Source organism: Cataglyphis hispanica, chromosome 20 (assembly GCF_021464435.1).
Source record: "Cataglyphis hispanica isolate Lineage 1 chromosome 20, ULB_Chis1_1.0, whole genome shotgun sequence".
In the NCBI taxonomy this organism is placed as follows: domain Eukaryota; kingdom Metazoa; phylum Arthropoda; class Insecta; order Hymenoptera; family Formicidae; genus Cataglyphis; species Cataglyphis hispanica.
In genome coordinates this window covers 2215476-2242576 of record NC_065973.1, presented here as the reverse complement: position 1 = coordinate 2242576, position 27101 = coordinate 2215476, and the positions used below count along the sequence as shown (strand labels likewise).

The 27101-nt window shown below is 34.1% G+C and overlaps 1 protein-coding gene across 1 annotated transcript in view; it reads left to right on the top strand.

The window, feature by feature from the left end:
* The window catches only part of LOC126856927 (UDP-glycosyltransferase UGT5-like), a 40415-nt gene extending 14386 nt beyond the window's left edge, over nt 1-26029 (top strand). The window contains exons 3-4 of the mRNA XM_050605948.1: nt 21550-21879; nt 25611-26029. Coding sequence (XP_050461905.1) covers nt 21550-21859 — 310 coding nt within the window. The 3' untranslated portion in view covers nt 21860-21879; nt 25611-26029. The remainder of the gene's footprint in view (nt 1-21549; nt 21880-25610) is intronic.
* Nucleotides 26030-27101: the final 1072 nt, after the last annotated feature.

Here is a 27101-nt window from a genome sequence, read left to right as displayed (position 1 = left end):
CACAATTAAAAATGGGGAGGGGAGGAGATAATTTATTCTTAAAATATAGATAAAATAACATATTATTTTGATTTTTCTTTATGTGTTATTAATTTTTTAAAATTATTAAATAAATTTCTATAATTAAATGTCTTCTCTCTCATATATATAAAGAGAGATAAGTTACCTATAAAAGGACGCGATGACATATCTTGGAAATATAATGCGAAATATATATTATTAAAGAAATACAAGCGACACATGGTTGAAAATATAGGTCATTTTGTGAAAAGGTGAGCGTGCTTTTAATGTTATAATTTTGCGTTACAATGACATTCGCTTCGCATGATAGCTAACATAATAGAAAGCTACGTGTACGATACAGCCTTGATAATGAAAGGAATTAATTAACGGCAGAACATTCAGCAAAAAGTAAATGTTTGATGGGAGAGCGCAATTCGTGGAATGAAATATTTACATTTTCCACCAACTTACAAAATAATCCGCCAAACCGATGTAATAATGAACGAAGTAAATCGATGGAGTGCGATTTTGCTTGATTTGTTTAAACATGCGAGTTATTTGTGGGGGAGGCCAATTAATTGAAGATGCGAAAGAATTGTTACGTATGTGATTATTCGATCCCTTAGTTAATATGAAATTTCGGATTTACCGCAAAATATTATCGAGACAGATATTCTGAAAAATTTTAAATTGATACATTTTTTCATCACGGAAATTTAATTGAACTCTATTTCTTTTTTTTTTTTTGATCTTTTATCATTTATAATGACTTTTTTTTATAACAAAAAGAATATTTTTCTTTTATTAAATTCCTCTTTATTTCGATTTAATATAATTGAAAAATTATAAGTTCATAATTTGATTAAAAAGACAAATCTATTTCAAATTTATTATAAAATCTAACAAAGTATGGAGAGTCCGTGAGATCCTATACATGTCCGAAGTAAAAATCCGCTGTAATTCAAAGAAGTTACTCTCGCTTTTAGATAAACGAATCATGAGTGCATTATCAGTAGCGTAGAAGTTGGAAAGCATAGTGCAGACCCTTCTCGGGGAAATAAATTAACGATACCGAGTGTGTCCAATTATTTCGCCTCGGCCATCCGCCCGGTCAGAAGAAGGGGTTGTTACGCGACGCCGCATTTTCTCGTTTTCCGCGAAGCGCTTCTTCTCTTTTTTTCCCCTCTCTACTCTTTCCCGCCAGCTTCTTGGTCTACCTTTGTCGACCATTACATCTCTTACGAGCGAGCAGGTGCGCCGAAGTACTCGTAGGACCCGCACAGTTCTCGTTTCTACCTCCAACAGAAAGAGTCCCTTTTCCTCTCCCCTTCTTTCCCATCTCTCTATTTCTCTCTCTTGCGTCCGCAAAGAATAAGAGTCCCTAGCACATTTTGCCTCTCGAATAAATCCGGAAGAGAGCCGTGGGTGAGCAAAGGCGGAAATGTCGGAGCGGATAGCGGCAGGGAGAAGAAAGCGGGGATTGGGAGATGTTAGGTCGTTGGAAGTGGAACTCGTCGAGCGAAAGGGTTACTTGCTCGCGGGAAGGAGTAAGAACGAGAACAACAGGGCAATAAAGTAGACGAGGTGAGACCGATAGCGGGGACAGAGAGCGAGAGAGATGACTGCAAAACGAAAGGAGTTGTGTGGGAGAAAGAAGAAGAGGAGAGGAACGAGCGGTGTCAGGCTAACTCGACGACGGAGCTGTACTACGTTATCCCTCAGCCGTAACTGAAGAAGAAGCACAGACAGAGAGAGAGAGAGAGAGAGAGAGAGAGAGAGAGAGAGAGAGAGAATCTGAGGATAGGTAAGAGGGTGGACACGGAAGAAGGGAAAGGGCAAAAGCAGGGAGAGACTGAAGGTGCCTTACCTCCTTACAAACTGCCGAAACTTTGACTACCGCCGCCCTTACGTGCCAGCTTGCGCTCCTAAGTACATACTATTCCCATGGGTTGCGGTGTGCGTACGTGTGTACGTGTGTTTCTGTATGTGCGTGCGCATTAAGTTAGGTCGAGCAAGATATATATATATATATATATATATATGCGCGAACGTGTGTGTATGTGCGCGCGCGCGCGCGCGGACCACCCGGTACAGTGCGCTTAAGTAACGCCTGCGAGTTATCGCGCGAGCTTTACCCTTGTGAATAGGGGTAGTTTGGAGTCGAATTTGATTATGGGTCCAAAGTACTTTCGTATTTTGTGATAGGAGGAAGTAGTGAAACAAGCAACAAGAGAGAGAAAGAGAGAGAGAGAGAGAGAGAGAGAGAGAGAGAGAGAAATGCTAAGGGACTAGTCTCATATCTCGCGATACACATATTCAACCCCTCATGGGTTGTGCGGGGTTAGTCTAGTCACCATCGAAATTCGTTCTTTTCAATGGCGAATCATAAGTTAACCGGAAAACTTAGGACAGAAAGTCTGTTGCGATTTTACGTTTGTCCCATCTTTCCTCCCACAAACTTGAATAAAATAGCTGTGCTGATTATGTTCGGAATGTTGATCTTATTTTAGCGGAATTAGACAAATTTGAAATTCAAATAAGATTTGACAGTAAAGTTTCGGAAAATCTAATTGTTTGGTAATTTGGTGAATCTGTGAGATATATAAATGTGTAAAGAAAAGTTCAAGAGAAAAACTGTTGCCGACTTTTGACCTGACTTTATTTAATTTGTCATGTGAGCTTTTCTTTGATAAAGGTTGTCAGTGCAATTTTAGATGAATTTTTGACGAGTCTGACGCTAGTCTGTCTTAATTTATTTGTAATCTTTTTTCTAGTATTGAAGTTTGTTTTTAAATGATATAAAGATTTGCAAGAAATATTGCTTATGAATGTATATATTGTAGGACATAATCCTAAGTGTTTTAAAATTAGAATATTTTGGTGATATATCTATAATGTGCTAAAATATTTAGTACTATATCATTTAGTATAACAATTGCTTTCACTTTTATGTCATATAAAAAATTATTTTTAGATTCTTGTTGGTAAAAAATAATCGAAACAATTTTGGCAAGAAAATAACGAATTTGTACAATTTTTTTTTCATAATTTTGGTGAAAAAAAAAAAAGTATCCCGCAATTTTGTGCTTAATATTTAATAAATAATAAATTATTTTTTTTTCAAGATTATTTAAAACATCATCTTATAAGCAAAATTGTGATTTCGCAAATCTTCTTTAAGAATACAAAATTATATATTGTAGCAAAAATATATCACTATCGCTGTACTACTACAGGCAGTAAGCCCAAGTTGGCTTATAAGCGCAATCACGCGCAGTGATCTTTGGGGATTGAACGGCCACTTCGCGTCCCTCGCATTTGCAGAGGAGGGACGCAAAGGGCAAAGGAGAAGTCGGAGTTACATGGCGCTGGCACGGGTCACGGCTCTTTCGAGAAGTCGTAAACCGTACTCGAGAGCGTATTACTGTAATACGGTCTTAAGATCGTGCTGATTATATTTATCACTTGTGGAAACGCGCGGATACGTTACCTCTAAGAGTAACGTTGTACTCCAGTAACTGTCTTTTGATCAGGATTCTCGCGGATGCTGCGTGGAAAACGTTTTGGAGAAATAGTGATAATATCTGGAATTAGTTTATAAATAGTCTTTCTAAATATAAGTGTGATATTCTACATAATTAATCTGATAAATTTTGAATTAATGCTTTTGAATATTTTTAGATAAAATTGAACATTGTTAATTTTTTTATATTTTTTGAAGATTTTCTGTGTAAAATATTTTAATTTTAATAAATTAAAATTTTTTTTAGCTTTTATCAATATAATTCATTTAGGGCTAGAAGTGTTTTAAAAAAAAAATAGATCAATGGAGACAAGGAAAAACGGACAAGGAAAAACGGACAAGGAAAATACTCACTATTGTTCGAGGCATTTAAATCATTTACGCGCGATACAAATCACCTATTTGTACGCGTGACGCAATTGTTTCTGAACACGAGAATGCGCGCGCTAAAATTAAGCTTATCCAGTTATTTCCTTAACAAGAATATTGAACTAAAATATTGACAGTAATTCAATAATAACATCAATATAAACATCAATCTTAAAAATTGCAGTGAAATATCAATATCATTAAAAAACTATTAATATCTTGTTACATCTATATTATAAGATTAATATTGTGAATATGATTCCTTATCAATAAAATTATGTTACCGTCACATTGATATTTCATTGATGCTTTAATATTATGAAAATTATATCTCTTGTTGATGCCATTAAAATATAAAATAAAATATAAATATCATTTTATCGCGCATGATATTATTCAAGCAACGTTCATATGGATTGATTAAAGATCAACGAAATGTGCGTAATGCACCGATACTATATCCAGTAGTCCGATAATATCGAAAGAAAGTGTGTCTACTTGTCAGGCGGGAGAGGCAGCGCTCGTAAATCAACACCGAGCGGCAATTAAGGCGGCGCGCGGCACGGAAACGAGAGAAAAAACGAGGAGGAGAGCGGCGTTTTCGAATCGCTCGACAATTTTACATTACTCATGCATGTAACGTTGTTGCATTCGACAATTGGGGTGGCTCACGCGACGTTAAAACGACTGCATGTCAGCAGTGTTAGTCTTATAGAGAGAAGGAGAGAGAGAGATATCACCCCGTCTCGCTTCACTCATTATTTTACTCGTAATGATCGGGATTGATAATTTCTCGCTCACGTGTTTCGATCGCCATCATGATCCTTCCTTAGTAGTATAATCCTTTTTTTTTATATAACATCATTCTGTAATAAAGTCGACAAAATGTATTTCCAGACAAATGCCAGAAAAATGTCGCGTGTTGATAAGAGACGACTAGCGTTGCGAGAACATGGTTTATACATGTATCAACATTACATGTATATAATCTTTTGATCATAATATATTTAGTAATAATATATATACACACATTATATCATTAAAATATATGAAATAGAGATGAAGAGATTATATAATCTCATGATTATATTATGTAGAGAGAGAGAGAGTCAGTCGATTTAATCACCTACTGATCAATGTCTGATCATTATAATGGTTACTCCACTAATTTCTCTATATTCTCAATAATTTGACTATATTGCAAACTCATTAAAGAATCTATTATTAAAATTATTTAATACGCTTTAATATCGCATACATAATATTATATATGTAATAAAAATCATTGTGTATATTTGCATCTGTTAAATACGCAGGCATTTATCTTGATAAAGCTTAACTTTTATTGTCTAATCGCTGCGTATTCGTTATTTCGGTCTGACAATAAAAAGATATGTCTGACAATAAAAAGATATATCTGAACAAATTCCACAAAATTATCGTGATTGTAAGAACGAATTCGAACGGGACCGTTTAAACGACGATCGCAGACACGTTCGCCGATAATTTTGCGTTACTAATGCCATCAACGCAACGCTCGTTCGTTTTCCTCCATTATTTCACGTGATATGTTTATTTTTGTCTGTCGCTGCCTGCCGATTTGTATTCATGTCTGTTTCGCGAATTTGTTGGAATATCGAATACCCACTTGATCGCATGTGTCCGTAATTATATCGGTCGGCTAGCTACGACAACGAAGAGGAAACATTGGCAGTGCGCTGCATTGTTTAAATAATTTTATATTACTAGTACACACACACACACACACACACACACACACACACACACACACACACTCAAACACATGCTATTCTCGATGTACAACAATAGACATACAACCCCGGTGCGATCGCGGAATATCCTGGACGGTAGACACCTGCGTCTCGTGTACCTTGTTATTTAATCCTAAATGCATTTCGTGTTATCGTTGCGAGTTAAATGTTGTTTAATCGTCTGGCACTAAATTTAACGAAACTAAAGAAACAAATTTTAATTTATGTTAAATTGAAGAATATAAAAACTATATTATAAGTTAATTCAAAAGGATTGAAACAAACAGAATAGATATTAGAATAAGAAATTTGCGTTTGCAGTCATTCAAGTCTAATAATTAATATAATCGCAATAATTATTTTTATTTGCATGAAAAACCATAACAATGATGTCAATATAGAAAGAAAGAGAGAGAGTGAGAGAGAGGGAAGTAGGACAGTGCCGTTTCATATGTAAAATCAGGGAATATTTTGCCGTGGCGAGAACCGCATGTCATGCATGGAACATCAAGGATCTCCTCCTGTGACGTTTGGTGCACGTCGAATCAGTAATTTTTTCTGTTTCTCTTTTTGGAATACCATAGAAATTTTATATTCGACGAATAATATCCTATATTGAACTACCACGGCGCGCGCAATACCGCCGGAATGCGCGTTTAGAGAATCCCGACAAATTCGTGACACGCATCAAAATTCGTCGTTTCATCCCTGTCCACCGATCTCACCAATTTTTTTTTCTTTTACGCATGCAATCCGACCTTATTTCACTATGAGCAATAACGTATTTGCAAGTTGTTGTAAGACAAGATACATGTAATATATGTACTTGTTTTTATCACAATATCTCAGAATAAGTTTGCGTTTTTTTTTTCATGATTGATCAATTTTATAATTTCGAGATATAAAACAAATTAATAGAGCGTGTGATGTGAGAGAGGAAAATCAATTGTATCAAATTTCCTCATGAGGCGATCAATTGCATAAATAAAAGATAACGTTAGTTTATTTATGAATTGATTCATATAGAATCGAATCATGCAACCTAAATAAAGTTGTAGTAGAACATTCAAAAAAATGTATTTAATCAAAATATGTTTTAAAGCACATTTTTAATTATATCCTTTATTTCATTATTAATAAAATAATTTTTATATACGCGAATCATATAAAATCCCTAAAAATATTTTAAGAATGATTTGGAAAATTTGGAGATAAGTCTAAGAAGTGTTCGGTTTTTCGACATGTAATCATAATCATATATTTACCGTCGATAATAATCGCGCAGAATTTGCAGACAAAACGCGTCGCAAACTTTGCGACATGCGGGAGGTAGATAGAGATAAAGAGAGAGGGGGAGTGACCGTTCCCTCGCAAATAATAGCACACCCGCGGTTGTTTAGCGGACATTGTGCTGCGTAATTGCTTGATCGAAATGATTTCGCGCGGTCCTGACGAAATTTCATATGCTGCTACGGCTGTAATTCGGTAACCCCGTTATTACCGTGCCGAACGCGGGTTCCGAACAAGCTGCACATTGCCGAACATCCTCTCTCTCTCTCTCTCTCTCTCTCTCTATGGAATTGTACTGGTGATTTTATGTCGAACGAGCATGTTCGCGTGAGTTACATCCAGCAGCGTTTTAACTGATTTACGGGCACTCAGAACATGTTATGTTAAAATATGAATCTTCAACATGCATTAATCAATGTAAACATTAAATTCATTAAATCAGCATGCATTATTCTCTTTGCAAAATATCATTCTTGACATTAATATTATTATTATTATTATTATTATTATTATTATTATTATTATTATTATTATTATTATTATTATTATTAAAGTGTACCATTTTTAATTAAGCATTCTAGTTTAAAAGATCTGTTCAAACACAAATGCGAAATAAAGAAGATTGCAGAATTCATTGGATTGTTAAAGTAGATAAAGATAAATATATGTATGCGAATCACACACACTTTTTTAATAAAATTAATCGATGGGATTTTTTTTTTTATAATAAATTATGGATTCTGAAACGTGCTTTTATAGGTGGTAATAAAATTAGTGGTTACGTCAGATACGTTCGATATAACGTGCAATTCGATCTGCTCTCAAATACGTTCACTATATTCGCGTGGGCGCCCTCAAAGGGCATTCATTTTCCCTTTGTACTTTTGGGGCTCGCTTTCTTCTTTTATTTCGACGAAAAGATCATGCGAGTTTTATCTTCGGAAGAATATTCATCTTCTTTTTTTTTCCCCCCTCTTCTTTTTTATCTTCGTCGAAAGATTGTACGGATTTCATCTTCTACAGGTATATTCATTCCGCTCTGTATGTACGCGGAGACTCGCCTTCTCTATCTTTTGCTCTTTGCCACATTTTTGATAAAAGATCGCACGCGTTTGATCCCTGAATCACTATTGAAGGCGGATGTTAACTTTTGTCAAAGTTTTAAAGCTAAAAAATCGCGAAATTTTTTTTAACTCGATTTAATTTAAAGATATACTAAATGTTTTTAAGATAAATTGTACATTGATACATATTATAAATTTAGGCGCCCACTCTTAAAAAGACATGTTAAATCGATATTCGCAAATATTGTTGCTTCTTTTCCTCGATGTTGATTGGTTATTTCAATATTACGCTGTACATTGCTTCGTATTAATAAAAATCTGTCATGGTTGCGTATTTGACAATTCAAATATTATATATATATATATATATATATATATATATATATATATATAATTTTGATTTAATTTATTTTGAAAAAATAATAACTAATTTTATAATAGTTATATGTATTTTATAATAGATGCGTGCCCTAACCGCGTGCCCTAACCGCATGTCCTACTCGCGTGTCTTACTCGCGTGTCTTACTCGCGTGCCCTACTCGCGTGCCTTACTCGCGTGCCCTAATATAATGCACCGTAGGCTGCTTCCGTTGGGCCAGTTGGACTTACCTATCGTTGATCCTGGCCATATTAATTCTGGCTACGTCTAGCCAGAGATGTAGCTTCGACTCCCCTATCAGAGGTCAATGAAGGAAAAAAAATTCCTTCCGTTGCCGGCTAATTATTGTCGCCGGGGTACACGAGCATTTTATGCTCATTTATGACATGACAGTTTGTCATGCATCGTTTCAATAAATTGCAAAATTTGATATATGAATAATTTGACTTTCAGTCAAATTATTCAAATTATACGACACATAAATGTTTTATTAATTTATTTTAATATAAATTACATATAAATATTATGTATTATTATAAGATTAAATAAGATTATTACTTCAAACAATGATTAAATTTGATTGATAACTAGGCATTAGATTGACTAAAGTAAAATTATATTATATAAAACGATGCGTGACAAAACTGTCTAAGCTTTCATTGCTATGATAATAAAGATGGATGGGCTATGAAAAATTATGATAAAATTGGCGCAACATCACAATAATTATCAATATTTCATATAAGAAATATAGTTACTAGCGTCTTCTACATTAAATAAATTAAATAAAATTTCTATTGAAAAAAATATTTTATATTTTTCAATTTTTTTGTTTTAATTTATATTTTAAATTATATTTCTAATGTGTTTTAATATATATTTAAAAAGTTTATTAAAAGTTATTTGATTGCATTTATTCTAGCCCATCCATTTTGAGGCAACGAATTTATTTACAATTTACAATCTACATTTGCGTTTACAATATCTACGGATCCGTCACCTCAAAATAAAATAAAATTTATCACTCACCGGCACTGATGCGCAACAGCGGAGATTTGGTCTTGAGGCTACGTTGTCTGCAACACACAAATATAAAATCCAAATTATAGCAATGTTTAAAATAATTATTAATATTTTAAAAAATTATTATTGTGCGCATCGAATTTTATATCCGATGCGTATAACAATAAGAAGGTATATAAATATCAAATAATTTTATAAAATCTAAAAAAGAAAACTATTTTAAAACTTTTATAGTATGAGTCTCTCTTGTTTAAACTATTCAAACAATGATCGAATCGAATTAATGCGTGTGCGGGATTTATAATAATTAATATAAAAATAATAACTCACCCTTGGGTTGCTCCGCCGGTGCAGGATGCCTCTCCTAGGCCTCCTCCTCCTCTCAGGTTGATTCACACGCGCGATATTTTAAGCGGCACTCCCGCACTTTTATTAAAAGATACTTCCGCACTTGTACGCGCGATACTTTGAACGACACTCCCGCACTTTCGAACTTCGGCACTATCGAATCCCGTTTCACACGTGAATCGTATTGCGAATCGACAACCTTATTGCTCGAGCGTTGCTATATGACTGATAATAAACCGTAAGACGTTAACCATAGCGCGCTAATGTTTACATCGCCAAGGCCGAATACAATGTTATTGTTGTCGCGGCCGAAAATATGTTGCGTGTTATGACGTATATACGGTGTCGAATATTAAATAATACAAGTATTTTAAATTATAGATTAATAAACGAATTATTTAAATTATAGATTAATTAATAAACGAATTATTTAAAAAACGATTAATATATCATGAGCTTATTATTATGTTAATCATTATTTGAACCTACAATTTGATTATTTTATTACGCGTTCTCAAGCCAAATCATATTTAAATTATGAAAAAATCGAATAACAAGAAAATATGAAATATAATTAAAAATCAAGTATTTTTAAAGAAGTAATTATTGTTTATAAAGAGAGAAAGAAAGAGAAAGATTGCGATAAAACAATAATTTACAATTTTGATTCTAATCATTTTGATTCTCGATTAAAACATCACGCAAAATACGCGCTTCGGAATTTATCTATTATGATATAGTTACGTATTATTCAAAAGTGTGTGAAAGATAATTAATTATTTATGATATCAAATTATTTCCCGATACTTGATCGCGTTGAGTAGAGAAATTTGATGGAGTGTCTCGCGATCTACTTCCTTACTGTTCGAGTATCGCCGTGAGAATAATAAAGTTGTAAACCATAACACGTTAACAACAGCGCGCTAATGTTTACGCCGTATACCATGTTATGTTTGGATTATTCGTTGCCGAAATATTTTCCGTCCTATGACGTATATACAAACGGAATATTAAATTATACATGTATTTTAAATTATAAATCAATTATTAAATTATCAATTAATATATTACGTTAGTTTATTAAATCGATACTGGCAATATTGTTATCTCTTTTTCGCGATGCTAATTGGTTATCTTGACGATGCATTGAACATTACTTTATATCAATAAAAAGCTTGTCATAACTGAGCGACGCATTTGATAGTTTAAATATTAAGTGGGTGTGTAATTTTTATTTAATTTATTTTGAAAATATGGAAAATTAGAATTAATATGTAAATAATTGTATACACATACACATCGCAATCTTTCTCTCTTTATAAACAATAATTACTTCTTTAAAACTTGATTTTTAATTATATTTCATATTTTCTTGTTATTCGATTTTTTCATAATTTAAATATGATTTGGCTTGAGAACGCGTAATAAAATAGTCAAATTGTAGGTTCGAATAATGATTAACATAATAATAAGCTCTCATGATATATTAATTATTTATTAAATAATTCGTTTATTAGTTAATCTATAAAATAAATGGCGCGCGCGTAGCGCGCGTTTATAGTATTCTAGTACAATAAAATACAAAATAATAATAATAATGGTAAAAAAATATATACATATGTAAGGGATTAAGAAGCTTAAATTTTGTTAATTTCCATATAGATTCGTTTCTGGATTATTATACTGAATGTATACACGCCGTGCATAGAGAACTGCGAACTACGAGAGATTAGCGTCGTTTTACTTGCGGATTTATTCCTTTGATTACGCGCGAGAGCGAAACCATGCTATCTGCGTCGGCATCGAAATGGCGTACGTCCGCGTGATTACCGCGCTACGAGTAGATTAATACGAGAAATAGAGAGATGCCATCTGCGCGATAACTAGTGCAATAATGTAAAAAACATCGTACCAAATTTTGTAATTTTATATTTTTACGAATTATTAGTATTATAATTTTGTAATTTTGTAATTTTATATTTTTACGAATTATTAGTATTATAATAAAAATTTGAGAGATAATCCGAATTATATATATCTGGGATTTTCATTTATCATAAGTATCATTATTAATGTAGATTCAGATTATTAAATGTTAGTATTCTACACATTAATTATAATATATATTAAAATTTCATTTTTTATTTTTCAACAAATATCGCGTGAAACTCTACAATCAAAATCTAATTGTCTAAAAACAGAACGAAATGGTAAAAAAGATAAATTAGAAAAACTATAATACTAAAAAATTTTATATTACATACTTATGTTTTTTTTTTAAATTAATTTATATTATTAATCATAGAGGCAATATTATTTATTATTATCGTATACTTATGATAATCGCATTTCAATGCGATTGCTCCGAAAATATTGACCTACATATTTTAAGTTAAGATAGTTCTAATAGTCCTAATATTTCTACTTTAAGCCAGTGGAAATCTGGGATTACCAGACTTTCAGAAAGTGTATCTTTTCTCTTACAGAGAATAAGATACAGAGTAAAATTTTATTTTACAAAATAAAATGTTACATAAAATATTAAATCTTAAAGCTAATATATATACAGGGTGTCCCAAAGCACCTGTGACAATGCTCGTGAGCGAGTAAAGCACAGTAAACCGAACAGAAAAGTCCTACCATTTTGTCCTATAACGCTTAATAAAAGAGTTATTATTGTATAAAGTCTGGTGAATCATCGCCGATCTTTAGCCGAGTGCACGTCAGCGAACCGCGCTGTAACAGCTGATCGCTCACGCACACTACCAGGTGTGCGGTATTTACGATGTAAGCTCCTAAAGATCACGTTATAGAGACGTACGAAAGCTAATTTGCAACGGTATGAGATATATATTTTTGGATTTTGTGATCCTATATAACATCATGCGTTTGAGGAAAATCACGCGTTATCCTCGCGACGATACCGCGACGAAATTTCCTCCGGCCCACTCTTGGTCGCATTACCCGGGCGACTTATCGAGTTACAAAGACATATATCGCCGGGAAGCGATTGGATTTTCCCGACTACCGTCTAGCACCCGACGAAGGAGAAGCCTCCGGGGAATGAGATCGGTTATATATATATATATATATATGCGCACGCGAGTGTGTGTACCGGGTGTCTGATCTTCTCTTAAACCTAATCGAATAAAAATGTCATTCCAACAAAATGCAATAAGCAATATTTTTTGAATTATTGGAAATATATAATGTATATTTAAAATTTTACATTTATAGAAATATTATTTACTTTAATTTTGTTCTTTATGTTTGAAAAGATAATTTCCAATTTTGTTAAATATAATAATAATATGTTGATATTCATTAATTATAAAAAACAATATATCTGTAATTAATAAATAGTCTTTTTCTTATTAAGATTCTTATTTTCATTTTATAATCGTTTTTCAAGTCTCTGTTAAGACATCTTAAGTACTTTTTCCGACACATGTTTAAAGATAGATACTTGAATGAAACGAATGACCTCCGGAACACCCAGTGTGTGCATCCGAGCGACATACACATAGATCTTAAATCCTTGCGAATCTCGGTATGTGATAATTTAGGATAGAATCAGCGCGGTGTTCGATCTTTATGCATCGCAACGGTTGCCAAGTGTCCCTCCCAGCCTTCCAAATGGAAATACTTATTTGGAGGAGAGCACCTCCGTACACACCGGCTGTCTCCGGTGAATGAATCGCCGATAAAGATTGCCACGCCATTGGCAGCGGCTTGTGCACACGATGGTCGCCAAACCACGAGTGGTCGAAAGGACCAAGAAGAAGAAGAAGAATAGGATGCGGACGCAATGGCGCGTTTTCTTGGAACCAAAGAAGTGACCGAGATTGTGGTTACTTAAATTATAGATTAAATTTAAAAAAAATTATTAGCACTTTGACAAGTTATTGAGTACTCTTTGAGGATTAAAATAATTACATATATGTGTTCTCTTGACAAATCTAGTGGACCGACAGAATTATTGTAGCTCAATCTATTTAATTCGATAATTATGCGCACCGTGAGCATCTCGATTAATTAGCGTTCAATCATAATTATCGGCGACTGCATGTCGAATCGCCAACGAACCGTCAACGATACGATTTCGTTCGGTCGCCGGTGATCGTGCATTGTTATACTATTTATCAAAATCGCGATAACGCGCCAGCTGGATCAGATCCGGTCAAATGATCAAGCAATTATCGTCTGACCGCTGTTAATTAGGAGATTTCGGCTCTCGGTTAATCGCAGCCGCGAATGCATGCCAATTAAAAGGTCGACAAAATAAAGTGCAAGTATAAATAATAAACTAAATTCACTAACGTGAATTTATGAGTAAAGAAAATATACATATACATACATATCTAAGATATAATTTTTTCTAACAACTAGGAAATGTCAATCTCAAGCACACGATAAAACAGGAGTTAAAAGTTAAGAAGGAAAAGTTCGTTGAAATACTACGTACATAAGAGAGATATTATTGGTGCAGTAACGTCAATGACAAAATTATTGTGTGATAATATGGACTAGTGCGGCGGGACAGCTTTGCACTGCGATGCAGTCTGCGAAAAGAGTCTTTTAACCCGGCTAATCCGATGGGAAAGACATTCGGTCGGTGTCAAAAGGTTGGTTACTCCAAGGGGGAACCAGTTAATCTTTTTCTCAGCCCATAGGGACAGGCGCCAGTACGTGACTTGCTACGAGACGGGTAAACTTTTATTAAAAATCTAATTGGATCGGAACTCGGGCCTGGGGAGCTACTCTGTTATCGTGGTGTGCATGCGTGTGAAGAAGAAAGTGTGCGTACATCGTCGCTGTTAGCTTTGGTTGCCCATACTATATTAACTAATTTAAAAAAACTATATAGCTAGATTTTAAATAAAACTTCCGAGTATTCCAATATGATGAGAATTTTTAAAGAAGTAAAAATAAATTTTTATATGTAAGAGTAAAAGTAATTCTCGTGTATATACAATTTCTGTCATGGTAACGAGTTAATTTTAAAAAGTTTAAGAAAATAAAAATAAATATCTCTTTTTCTCGTTTTGGTAAGAAATTAATAATGTAAAGCAAATAAATTTCTCTCTTTCTCTTTTTGTGAAAGCAAAAATAATATTTAAAATACGTATATAAGAATAATTAATATTTGATAAAAATTGCATGTATTTATTTGTATTTATCTTTCTATTATCTTAATTTCCCGATAAACAAAAAGGTATGCTTTTATCTCAAAGGAAGATCCTCATCAGTATCTCTCATTTATGAAAAATCTGAGATCTTGCAAAGCATTTATCTTAAATATGCTGAACAAAAAGAATCTATATATTTTTGAAGGATCTGAGGAAGACATAAGGATGTCTGTAAATTTCTTACAGCTTCTTAACTCTGTTAGCTGATTTTCGACACTTTTTGGCGGCAGTGTTTTTATTTATCTTCGTGTTTTTATTTATCTTCGCAATTTGTTTTGATCGCGATTTCTGTCTGTCGTCGAAACTGCGGGATATTCGATATAATATCTGCGCGATGTTTTTCCATGAGATTAAAATTTAACCTGTAACATGTCTTGTCACTATTCTCGATACTATTCTTGTATAGCTAACAATTATTTTTTAATGCATTCTAAAATTGTTTGTTTGGTGGATACATTCAATGGCATACTATACTAGTGTATTTTTTATTTTTGGAGGAATTACCAGAGCTTGTTTTTACTATTTTAATGAACGAACGAGACTGCTTCAAAATCAGCGGAACCTCTTTAGGAGATAATTTCCTCATATTGTACCAAATTATTATTTATTCGAAATTGTGATAAATTACAGCATAAACGAATCTCATAAATATTAAATACATAAACGAATACATTTTTTCGATATTATTGATGTTTTGTTAAATTTACTGGAGATGTTACTGTTACATATAAATTGATATAAATTGACAGGTAACTATCGTGCAAAATTTAAATGAATTGGCGCAAAATAAACGCGAAAGAATATTGTAAATATTTGTCGTTAACAACACAATAACACAACATTTGTTTTTAATCGTTTGGTAGCACGAGGCTAATAACGAAAGGGTTCAATATTGTATAGAAATATTTTTTCTTCTTCAATACTTTAAATGATTGGTTAATCATACATGCATGTCGAAAAATAGTCCATATGATTCCTATGTATAATTGTTAATATATTAAAATTCGCGGTTTGATCGTGTAGCAATAATATTTGATTGTATTCAAAATATATATATCTCAAATCATCAGAAACAGATTGGTGAAGTCGAAATTAATAACATGAACAATAAAATTTACAAAAATCTCAAAATTGACATTCTTATATATCAGTTAATTAGAAAAATATTACAATATTTTTTAAAAATTCTTCACATTTCAACATTAAACATATTATTAATTTCAATTGCATTAAAGCTTATACAAATTGACGTCTAACGGTTTTATTTGAACAATAATATTTACTTTTTAATGATTTCGATGCCACACCTTTTAGACTTGTCCAACGCATAAATGCGTGTGCAATTAATGTGAGTATATGTCAAACGAAGATCTCGCGCTGTTAGCATGATATTTTAATCGCGGATTTGAGCGTTGTTTACGTCAGTTGCAAAAACATAACATATCCACGTTGGTCTTTTCTATTTTTGCTCCCTCAATTAGTTCGACGCACTGCCGCCGGTCATACACGCGCGAATTTTTGCGAGTGTTTTGCGAGAGCGGCTTGTTACAACGATTCGTGAGTAATATCGATACGCAAGCGAATGGTCGAACGAAAACACAACCGGTTTAACCCTCTTGTCGAAAAACGATTTGTGTTATTTTTATGCACGGTGGAAAAGAAATTGCAGAACGGAATTATTTTCTGCGAAATATTGAATATTTTCATACACTCAAACTCTTATTTTGGTACAAAATTTTGTAGTTAGCCGTATATTTAACTGCAAAAATAAAACAATTCCTTTTCCAATTTATTTTCGAGCGGTTATAATTGACAAAGTAATTTTTTGAATTTGAGTGGAAATTAATTTTAAACTGGTCAAATTTGTTACCAAATACATAAAAATGGAAAGCTTTTTGAGAAATATTCTTTGAATATGTGCTACTTGCAGCAAAAGAATTATTATATTGTTTTTATGCGTGTTCATTTAATTTCTTTCTTTCTCGCTCGAAATTTATGTTCACGTTTGTTTAAAGCACGACTTAAATTTCATTATATAAATTGTTTTAAAATTATTTTCCATTTTTATTCTATGACTGATTTTTTACTTTCACGATTATTACTATTTAGGTCTAGGCTATAAACATTAGTATTTTACAAAAATCGGAAATTAGGATAAAAGTTATCTCTCCGATAAATTATTTCGATATTATTTGCCCATTTTGTTTTAATCTATCAAAAAATTTGTTTCTGTAATTAATATTGATAATAATTACGATTTTTTGCACAAAAGCGTTAAAAACTTAAAAAAAATTATAAAACAAAATGTGCACTGTTCTTTTGCTTCCTAGGATGACGATACCGCGCTGAATCAATCTCATCGGATCACTCCGCAGCGTATTTCCGACGGAAATAAAAAATCGATCATCTGGCCGGTCGGTTTTTGCTGTTTTCGCCGCCAGCTGTTCACGGTTCGCGCGCGCGTTCTGATTGCGCGAATGAACGATGTCCCCGGCCACGCGATGGCATTGTAATAATGTCGTGTACACGCCGAAAAGTAATTTCGTAATACGATTCGTCGGATAGTGCCGTGAGGCGATATAACGCGTACACGGGGAAATTGTTATCGGCCGGAAGTACAATTGACGTTTGGCACCGTTACGACTGTTATTTAATGCGCTGCGCGGAATTCCGCGTCAACTGCTCGCGCGGCCTGCGAGTGATAAATATAATTAACGCGCGGTATTCGGGAGGCCCACTCGTATAACCGCTATGCGAGAGAGCTCGCCGCGTTACAATTATAATTCGCTACATTCGGTCGTTAACCCCATGATGCGCAATGTACACAGAGCGATCGCAGAAACACCGTAGAGATCACCCACGGGATACTAGAAATCGAAATGAGAAAAAAAAAAATATTCATGAATTGAAAGTGTTATTAAATAGTTAAGAATTTTAAATAAAATTTTGAGAATAAATAGCAACACGTATAGAAAAAATATTTTTTATAAAGCTTTGAGGAGGATTCTGCTTCAAATCAAGGAGAATTTTACGGGAGCGAAGGATATAAGCGAGTTCATTATTATTGCAAACGCATTTGATGCATCGTGCTTGTTGCTTGTCAATTTAAAAAGTTTTCTCCCGCTCGCGTGTAGCTTATATTTAATATTCGTCAGACGCTAAATCTTCACGAAGGAGATGCGACGTGAACAAGGTCGATCGCGTTAGTAAGCGTAATGTATTGCCGACTAAAGAAGTAATTTGTAACACGCTGGGGCGGCTGGTTTGCACGCAAAGTATGAGAGAATGTGTGAGACTTATGAGACTTTGTAACGTTTCAACTAGTTTCTATTACGTCAATTCGGAGTTGTAGGAAAAACTATTTTCCGCGCAATGGAAACTTCGCCTACTTTCCCTGCGCTGTAACAGCGAGTTATATGTCCGATGCAAGGGGATGAATTTGTCACACGATATACGCGACTCACATCGATAAAAGTTAACACGCTTTTGCTTGATAAAATATGACATCCATATTCATCGCCATCGAATGTGCAGTTTGAAAGCGCAGCGAATTGCACATACAGTTCTTGCAATCGAATAGAATTATATTGTAACGTTGTAAAATAAATTTAAAAAGTCTACTAGTCTGTATATATTTTTATTATGTAATTTATTTACTAAAAAGATTAAAAATTGACGCTCGCGATAAATAATTTTAGAGACGTTGTCTCATCTTCTCTATTTATGAGTGCTCACTAAATCAAGCGAAGAGTTGAATCTTCAAAAAATTTCATTTAGTTTTGAATGTCTTCCTGGCAAAGTGCAAAATGACACGTGCACACGTTTGGGATTGCACGTGAGCGTGAACCTGTATAAGAGCGGCGAACGAGGGGATGGCGGAATAAGGGCACCGCCGTGATAACGTTACAAGTCGAAAAGTAAGTTCGCGCATCGCGTCGCAGCAGTAGACGATGAGAGAGATCCGAGCGAGATATTGTAGGAATTATGATCCCCCGGAGATACGAGCCGGCTTCTGAGAAACCGGGATGACGGTGGTGTAACTTCGCGACATCTGCTTTAGGACTTTCCTGACTAAATAATTCGCTCGGTTTCCGATAACGGGTCTGTTACGGTTCGGACAGGCCGCGGTATATCTATCGCGAAAAACTGCTTCTCGGCAATTACGAACGACATATATATCGGCCGCCCCGGCTCGCACATCCCTATTCTCGTTATATCTGCCAAATGTACAGGGTGTCTCTGACAATTTTTGCTCAGCAAAAGTTTCCCAGCTTGTGAAAAGGAACTTGCAAAATAATATCTTGCGTTAAAGTTATTCAAAACATAAATAATGTGCTTCTTGAATATATAAATATAAATGAGATTCTTCTTTAATAAATCATATTTACCGTGTACAGTTGTGCGAAGACAATTTCAATTAAAATCCTTCCAGTTTTCAATGAGTTTCAATGAGTTACAATTTATAAACGATTTAATTTCTAACGAGATAATACTTTCTATTAAAATTAGTTTTAATTACGGGAAGGCACATACTAGACACTGTGTATATGATCCTCGTGAATCATATCCTCTCTTTCCTTCTAATCGGGCCGAAGATAACGCCGCCGTTTTCCGCCGTCTATCGTCTATTACGGCGTGTCCCGATTGTAATAGCTCCTCGGGATACTCAGATCGCCGTAATTTGATTCCCGTTTTAAGATAAGGGTCGTATTAACTGCGCGATGGCGTAAGCTGCTCCATCCCTTCTCCAGCGCAATTTACTTTTCCTTGTAAGTACGCAGTCGGACAGGGAGGTGGATGATGGGGCAGCACGATTCGACCGCATCATTGACGCTATTAACATTCTGATCACTCGCACAATGTCGCTCGACACTAATTATGCTCAACTACATTTCCTTCCCTATTTATATATATATATATATATATATATATATATATGCTATATATATTTTCTGTCTATACATATATATATACATTTTATTTCCTATACTATAGGTTCATGATATTGTTTATTAATTAAAATAAATTTTATTTTATTATATTTTATTGTTTTATCATATTTTATATTTTAATTATAGGAATCTTTTTATAATTTCTAGTCTCTTTTTATTTTTTTATAAGTGGAGGTATTTTCTTTCCTTTCTTGTGGGATCAGAAAATTAAAAAAAATATATATTATATATGTATGTAAAAATTGCAAAACTTTCAAAATATATATTATAAAAAATTCCTAAATTGTGAAAGCTTTTTGAGACGATTAGCTTTGTCGGAATGACTAGCAGATGCGCGAGCCATATAGTTACACAAATGCATCTGCTTTGTCTCGTAATACGAAGCCGTGGTTAACGTTACGCGTTCAATATTGATGCGACCCAGTGTCCGGCGCACTTGCGGATAATTTATAAATACAAAAAGAAACACGATGCAGTCGTGGCAAAAATACTCCCGCGGGGTGCAGCCAGAAGGTGGACGCGTTTTATGGGATGCTAAATTTTACGCGACTGTCCGATATATTTTCGGCTTTCAATTTCCAACTATGAACTCTCTACTACTTCCAGAAAAAATTGCATTCTTTCGTTCGTTAATTCAAAACAAAGAGAATTTGCTTGTGTTGTCCTATGACTTTTGGTCGATTAATATAATTCCGATTAGAATTCGCCTTGTCAGTGATAAATTAATAGGTAACATCTTTTTTCTCTTTTCCTTTTCTTCCTTCTTTCTTTTTCAGATTGTATTTGTAAAATTCTTTGAAGCGAATCGATCGCTGATAGGCACGATTTTGAACGAAAGACATGCGCCCAAAATTGATGGTTAATTCAAAATCACCGCGGGGACTGCAACTGAATTTGACCGAAGCAAATAACGGGGCGTGATGCGGGGCAATAGGGAGAATCAGGGATGCACCGATGGTATGCAGCAGTGCAGAGGGGCAGGGGATAGGATGCGCGTCGGGGATGGACCAGGTTGATTCGCGGACTGCAGCTGTAAACACGAATAATGGAGAGTACCGATCGGTAAATTGTGTGCTCGGCTTCGTCGATGGTGGTCGCGCGAGCAACCCGATCGTTCCATTCCCGTTCGCGCCCGCGTCCGTTTTTGTCCTTTTGTATTTCGTTGTGTCCTCTCGCCAACTCTCTTTTTTTAACATTCTCTCGCCGCCCGCAATCGCGACGCATCGCGCCCGCGATGCATCTCGCGGCGATTACAGACACGCGTGTTCGCTCTCCGATCAGTCGGTCGACGCGATACGCGCTTCGCGATGTAACGCAACGCGCCTACGGGAAGTCCCGAAACCGTCAATCTCAATTTTAACAACCAATCTGGTCATTCATCGATCAATCTGGAGCTTTCATCCGCGATGTCTGTTGGAAAAAAATGGATTTTTGAAAATTTCTATAGAAATTTATATATTTCCCTCAAGCGCTTTATATATATAGTTTTTTTTTTTTAAATTACATATCTATCGAAAGAGCAATAAGGAAATAAAATAAAGCGCCAAAGATAATTTTTCTCTATTTTGGAAAAATGAAAAATGTGTACGTACGATATCTCAAGTATACTTCAGCGATGTATTCTCTTCTGCTTTCAGTTACCGTGAGAACGCCCAGAGGCTTTCGAAAGCTTACCGTGATCGACCTGCCACGCCGTTGGAGACGGCGGTATGGTGGACGGAATACGTCGCTCGGGGCAATGGCAATCCTTACTTGCGTAGCGAGGGCGCGGATCTACCTTGGTACCAGTATCATCTCATCGACGTCGCGCTCGTTTTGATTACCGTCTCCACAGCGCTCATCTACATTTTCTTCCGGTTGATCAAGCTGCTGCTGTCGTCGTTGCTTAGCGCCGTCAAAGGAAAAGCCGGAAGTCAGGCTGGGAAGAAGAGCAAGAAGAAAGACTAATGACAGACGCGTCGAAAAAGGTGAAAGATGAACGACAAACGTGTTTTTTTTTTTTTTTTTATATAACAATTGTTGACGACGCGCACATTATGAGCGAATTTTGAACAGAGTAAAGAGAACGTAATGAATAGACAGAAATAAATCCGCCATCGTGGCAGGGAATGATTGCAAGAGAAAAAGACTCCTATAATCGTTCCTGTATTAAATCTTTCGTTCTTATATTTTCTATTCGTGTTCGGTTCAAATATTTTCAGGTGGAATTAGAACGGACGAAAAGCATGTTACAAATCGACATCGATTGGTTTTAGCTTAATTATTCGATCGGCAATTTCTCTTATCCGACCTTAAAACTGGCGTGGAACAAAGTCATTTAATTTCTAGATAGTTCTACAGTATTTTATGGTATCCAAGTATAACCGTTAACTGAAACTCTGTCCGAACAGATGGTGTAAAACTTATAGTTTGCGAGTTCCTCTTTTTTACTTTTTCCCGTTTTACGGGACAAACAGCGAAACTATCCTTCATTTTCTGCCGACCTGCGTGACATTTCGGTGATAATCGAAATTATAGATTATTATTTTTATTTATATGTGTAATATGTCTAGCATAGACTTAACTCATATACAATATTTAAACCAAATATACAAATTTTAGTTAATTTATAAATTTCCAGAAATTGTTAAAATATTAGCTCATGTGTGATAACGTTTTAATAAACAATTAAAAGAATTTTAATAAATACTTTACAATAATATATACTACATCTTTATTATTAGATTTTGTTTGAATATATATTTTAATTACAATTACTCAAATATAATAACAGAAATATAATAACAGAAACAAATAAAATAACAGAATTAAAATATTTATGAGTTGATCCATATCTCGAGTAAAGGAAAAAAAAAAAAGAGAACAAAAAATAGAAGAGAAAGCGAAAGGGACGGTATAATACAAAGTGTAGAAAACAGCCGGAAGCAAGTAGAGGAGACAGAGAAAGATATACGGAAGAAAGAAAGAAGATGGCAAAGAGTAAAAGGTGAACAACAAGGGGTGAGGGCGAAGGGGAAGGGGAAAGGGGGATGAAAATGCCGCGAGAGCACAGGGCAAAGAGATGTACGAGAGTGAGGCAGCTTTGCGGGCATTAAGGGGTATTTCCCAGGTGGCCGTGTCTCCCACTGCGTCAACCAGCTTCCACTCTCCCTCCGGTTGCAGCGCAACGGCAAGAACCACGGTCGAGTTTACGACGATGGTGGTGGCGTCGTCGTTTGCAGCGGTGCTGTCGCTCTTTCTCGTGCTACCCTAGCTGCAGGCGACACCCGAGGCACCGGTTGCAGCAACACGTTTCCCGCTGATACAGGGAGATCGAAAAGATAGTTTACGATTTTTTTCTGGATAAAATTGTTCCATTGACAAATTTTAAATTTTAAATTTATGCGAAGTCGACGCGAATTTAATGAGGATTTATTATATTAATGAATATATATATTCCGAAAGCAATTTCGAGAATTTTAATTAAAGTTTGGTGTTGCCAAAGTATTTAATATCGGAAAATTAACAAATTTTTAGTAGAGAAAGCGTTCGATTTTGTGCGCCCGTTGAAGGAGGATAAAATTTATATTAATTAAAGAATCTCGTCACACAAAACATCTCGCAAATTTACAATCACCCTGTATAAGCGTGCGAGGAACGACAATGGCAGTCGCTTTTCCGGGAGAACGGCTTCGACGGCGACGCGACAAAGACGGATCGCGTGAGCATCGCACCGGATTAAACGCGATTCACCTCGGTATACAGAGCGCAGATCTCGTCTACGCTCTATCGCCTCCATTTCTCCACCTCCGCGGAGGCGGTTCTCTCTTTATCCATGAGAGCGGAAGCATCTTCGTAAAGATACGCGAGACGGTAAACATCGGCTTTCGATGCTGCTTCGGTTCTCGCGCGGCGATAATCACGCGATTATCTATAATCTGACTATTCGAATATTTCTATATGCAGCTGTCTATATTTAGTGGATAAATTTTACACATATATACCTTTCTAAATCCACTGCACATTCATTTATCTTGGCGGATTTATCGGTCAATTTTATATTGAATTTCTTTTTTCGCGAAAAATGTGATTGAATGACACATTTGTCCTCGTCATATCAATTTCTGATTTTAATCGAAATTTTTATCTTATAAGATTAATCAACGATTGACACGATCCATGTATAAGATGTACAGATTATTTTAATTATGTTGATTATTATATGTTTGTTGATATTGGTTTGGAAATACATGATTAAAAGTATTTTAGATTTTAAAAATATTATAGATTTTTACAAATTGTATGAAAGTTGTTGTTTTTTAAAACAATTTATAACAATTTTACTAAATTTATTATATCCGCTATGTGTTCCAACTATATCTAATTATTTTTCTCTTTTCACTTTTATATTTCTACACGGTCCTTGATTTTTCCTCGCCAGCAAATTTCTTTTTATACAGTCTTTTTATTTAATCCGGATAAGTGCATTCCAGTTGTTAAATTCGCGTAAACTCCATCACGATTTGTATTCGCTGTCTTGAACTAAATTGTAAACTTAAATTATTGAAATGAGAGATTAAAAAGAATGATAAATATATACATATGTATAAGTGAAATTGAAATATACACAATTTTTAATTATAATTATTTTGAAAGAAATATTTAATATGATAATTTGGAAAAGATATCTAAAAAATACGTATCACGTATCACGATGTTAAAAAATTTATTCGTAAAGTGGGAATTTCATTACTAGAGAGTGTCAAATAATAGGAACATATCTTTGAGTTTCATAGTTAATCGGGCGTTATAAGTGTTGCATTCGTTATTCTTAGCCGATATCACGAAGAGAGTTCGAGATGCAATTGACGTTTGACTAGCGAATCGCGACGCGATAAAAATAATGAGTGTCGTGACTTCGTGACTGTGACGACGAACGCGTCGTGGCGTTTTCATTTCACCCGGTTCGAGCTGTTGCACGTGACGTTCAAAAACCTCTTAAAACGCACGTGACACTTTAATCGAATCACACAGCGGTGCGCCGCAGAAAGCCAGCGGCATGCGCTACGTGCAGCGATTGCTGCAGCGGCTGCACCGCCGCAACGTGGTAGCCGAATGATGTTTTTGAACGTATGAAAGAACAGTTTGCGGCCAAATTTGTTCTTTATCGTTTGCGTTTGATTATTTCGACGACGATTGTATATTTTGTACAACAGAGAGAAAAGTAGATATAAAAATAGAAGTAGCGAATTATTTTTCTTATTTTTTGGTAAAAAATTTGATAAAAATTTTAAACGACCTTTTAAAGAATTTTTTTCACAAGAATATAATTATCAAATTATTTAAAAATTGTAAATTTATTTATGTCTCTTGTATGAATAAAATATATATTAAAAAAATATTTTTATTGAAAAACTATTAATACATATTTTTTGTCAAAAATATGTCTGACAAATAACAACTCTTTTGAAAATAAAATAAACTATAAAAAAGAGAATATTTATATTTTTAATGCAAAAATTTTTGTTTTTTTGACGCAAAAGTTTATCTGTTAAAAATTCTCAAAAAAAAAAAAAATAAATAAAACAATATATTTTGATAATTTAATTTTTCTTAATCCTCTTTATGTTTTGATGCACCGATTATAGTCACGATGCTTAAAACGTTCGTAAAAGATGTTCAACGCTTCAATAGAATCACGGCAAATATTGTCTTGCAGGTAATTTTCATACGATTGCGATGTATGGGGACTGGCTGGTAGCTGAGCAATTTCTGGATGGACGAGAACTAGGTCGACGCAATGTCAACTCCTTTCCTAACTTCTGCTTATCTCAACTGAGGAAATTTCAGTAAAATTTACAATCGTAAGAAAATATGTACATATATACATATATATGTATGTGTGTATGTGTGTCAAAGTCAATATAGTTTAAGCAATAAAGAATTATTTATTTTATTTTAATAGATTATTAAAAATATAATCTATATAATCTAATAAAAAAATCAAGTAGATTGAAAATAAAAAAAAAAAAATATATAAAATGTTATAAAAATTTAATAAAAATATAATAAATTATAGGTATAAAACTAAACAAAATAATAACCAATAACAAAAAATAAATAATTATATTGAATAAATGAGTTGATTGTTTTTTATTTCATAAACAAATTATAATTTCTCATTTTTTGCGTCACAAAATAACGCAGAACTCCGCTCTAAATGTGCAACACGGAGTGCGCTGCACCGTGTTAATTTTCTTGTATTCAAGTTAATGAATTTTTGCGAGCGTCTTTTTTATATTCAGAAGCTTTTTCACGCTGCCTTACCGGTAAAAGCATCTTCTTAAAAATGCACGTACGCAGTAGCATGTCTGTTGAGTTTATTAGAAGTATATGCTGAGAAAATTTTATAAATAATTGTATATCTTGCTTAAGCGAAAAAGTTATGCTACCGTATAATCGGGGAACTAAAAAATTTCAGCGCTTTACGGTTCTTTCGCCATTACTATATATATTGCATACATTCATCGCGCTTTAATTTATCTTGAATTATAGATAACTTAACTCTGTATATATGATTTTTTGACACTATCTGTATTACAATAAGAAAATTCTTCATATATATCGATGCACGAAATCTTTCGTGACTTGGATAAGAATATACTAGATAAAAAATGGTTATAACTTTTCGCTTTATTCGCCGTTAGATTTTAATTTCAAAGTCAGCGCAAGATTCACCATGCTACTAAAATATTTTAAAACCTGCAATATATGTACGAGGATAGTCTAGAGTTTATAATAAAAGTCTGGAATCATAACTAAAAATATTAATTTTTATAGAACAGATTGTTCGAGACTTTATAAAAAAAAAGCTTTCCCTTTAAATCACTATATCTGGTCTATAATAATCGTAATATTTTTCAAGAAAAAATATTTAACTATATTTAAATATAAAATTAAAAGAAAATTTTTGGAACTAATAGAAAATTGCAATAGAAATCACATCTGGAATTTTTTCAATAAAAAATTGCTTTACATATCAATTTGCCGCTTGTGTACATTTTTTTCGGCATTGTTCCTTGACAAAGGAATCGAAATGCTTCACTTGAAATAGCATCGATATCTCAAAAATCATCTCTTTTTGAAGTTGCGGAGAGCCATCGGTATGGAGAGCGCGACGAATCGTATTGATTTACGCATGGTTACAGGA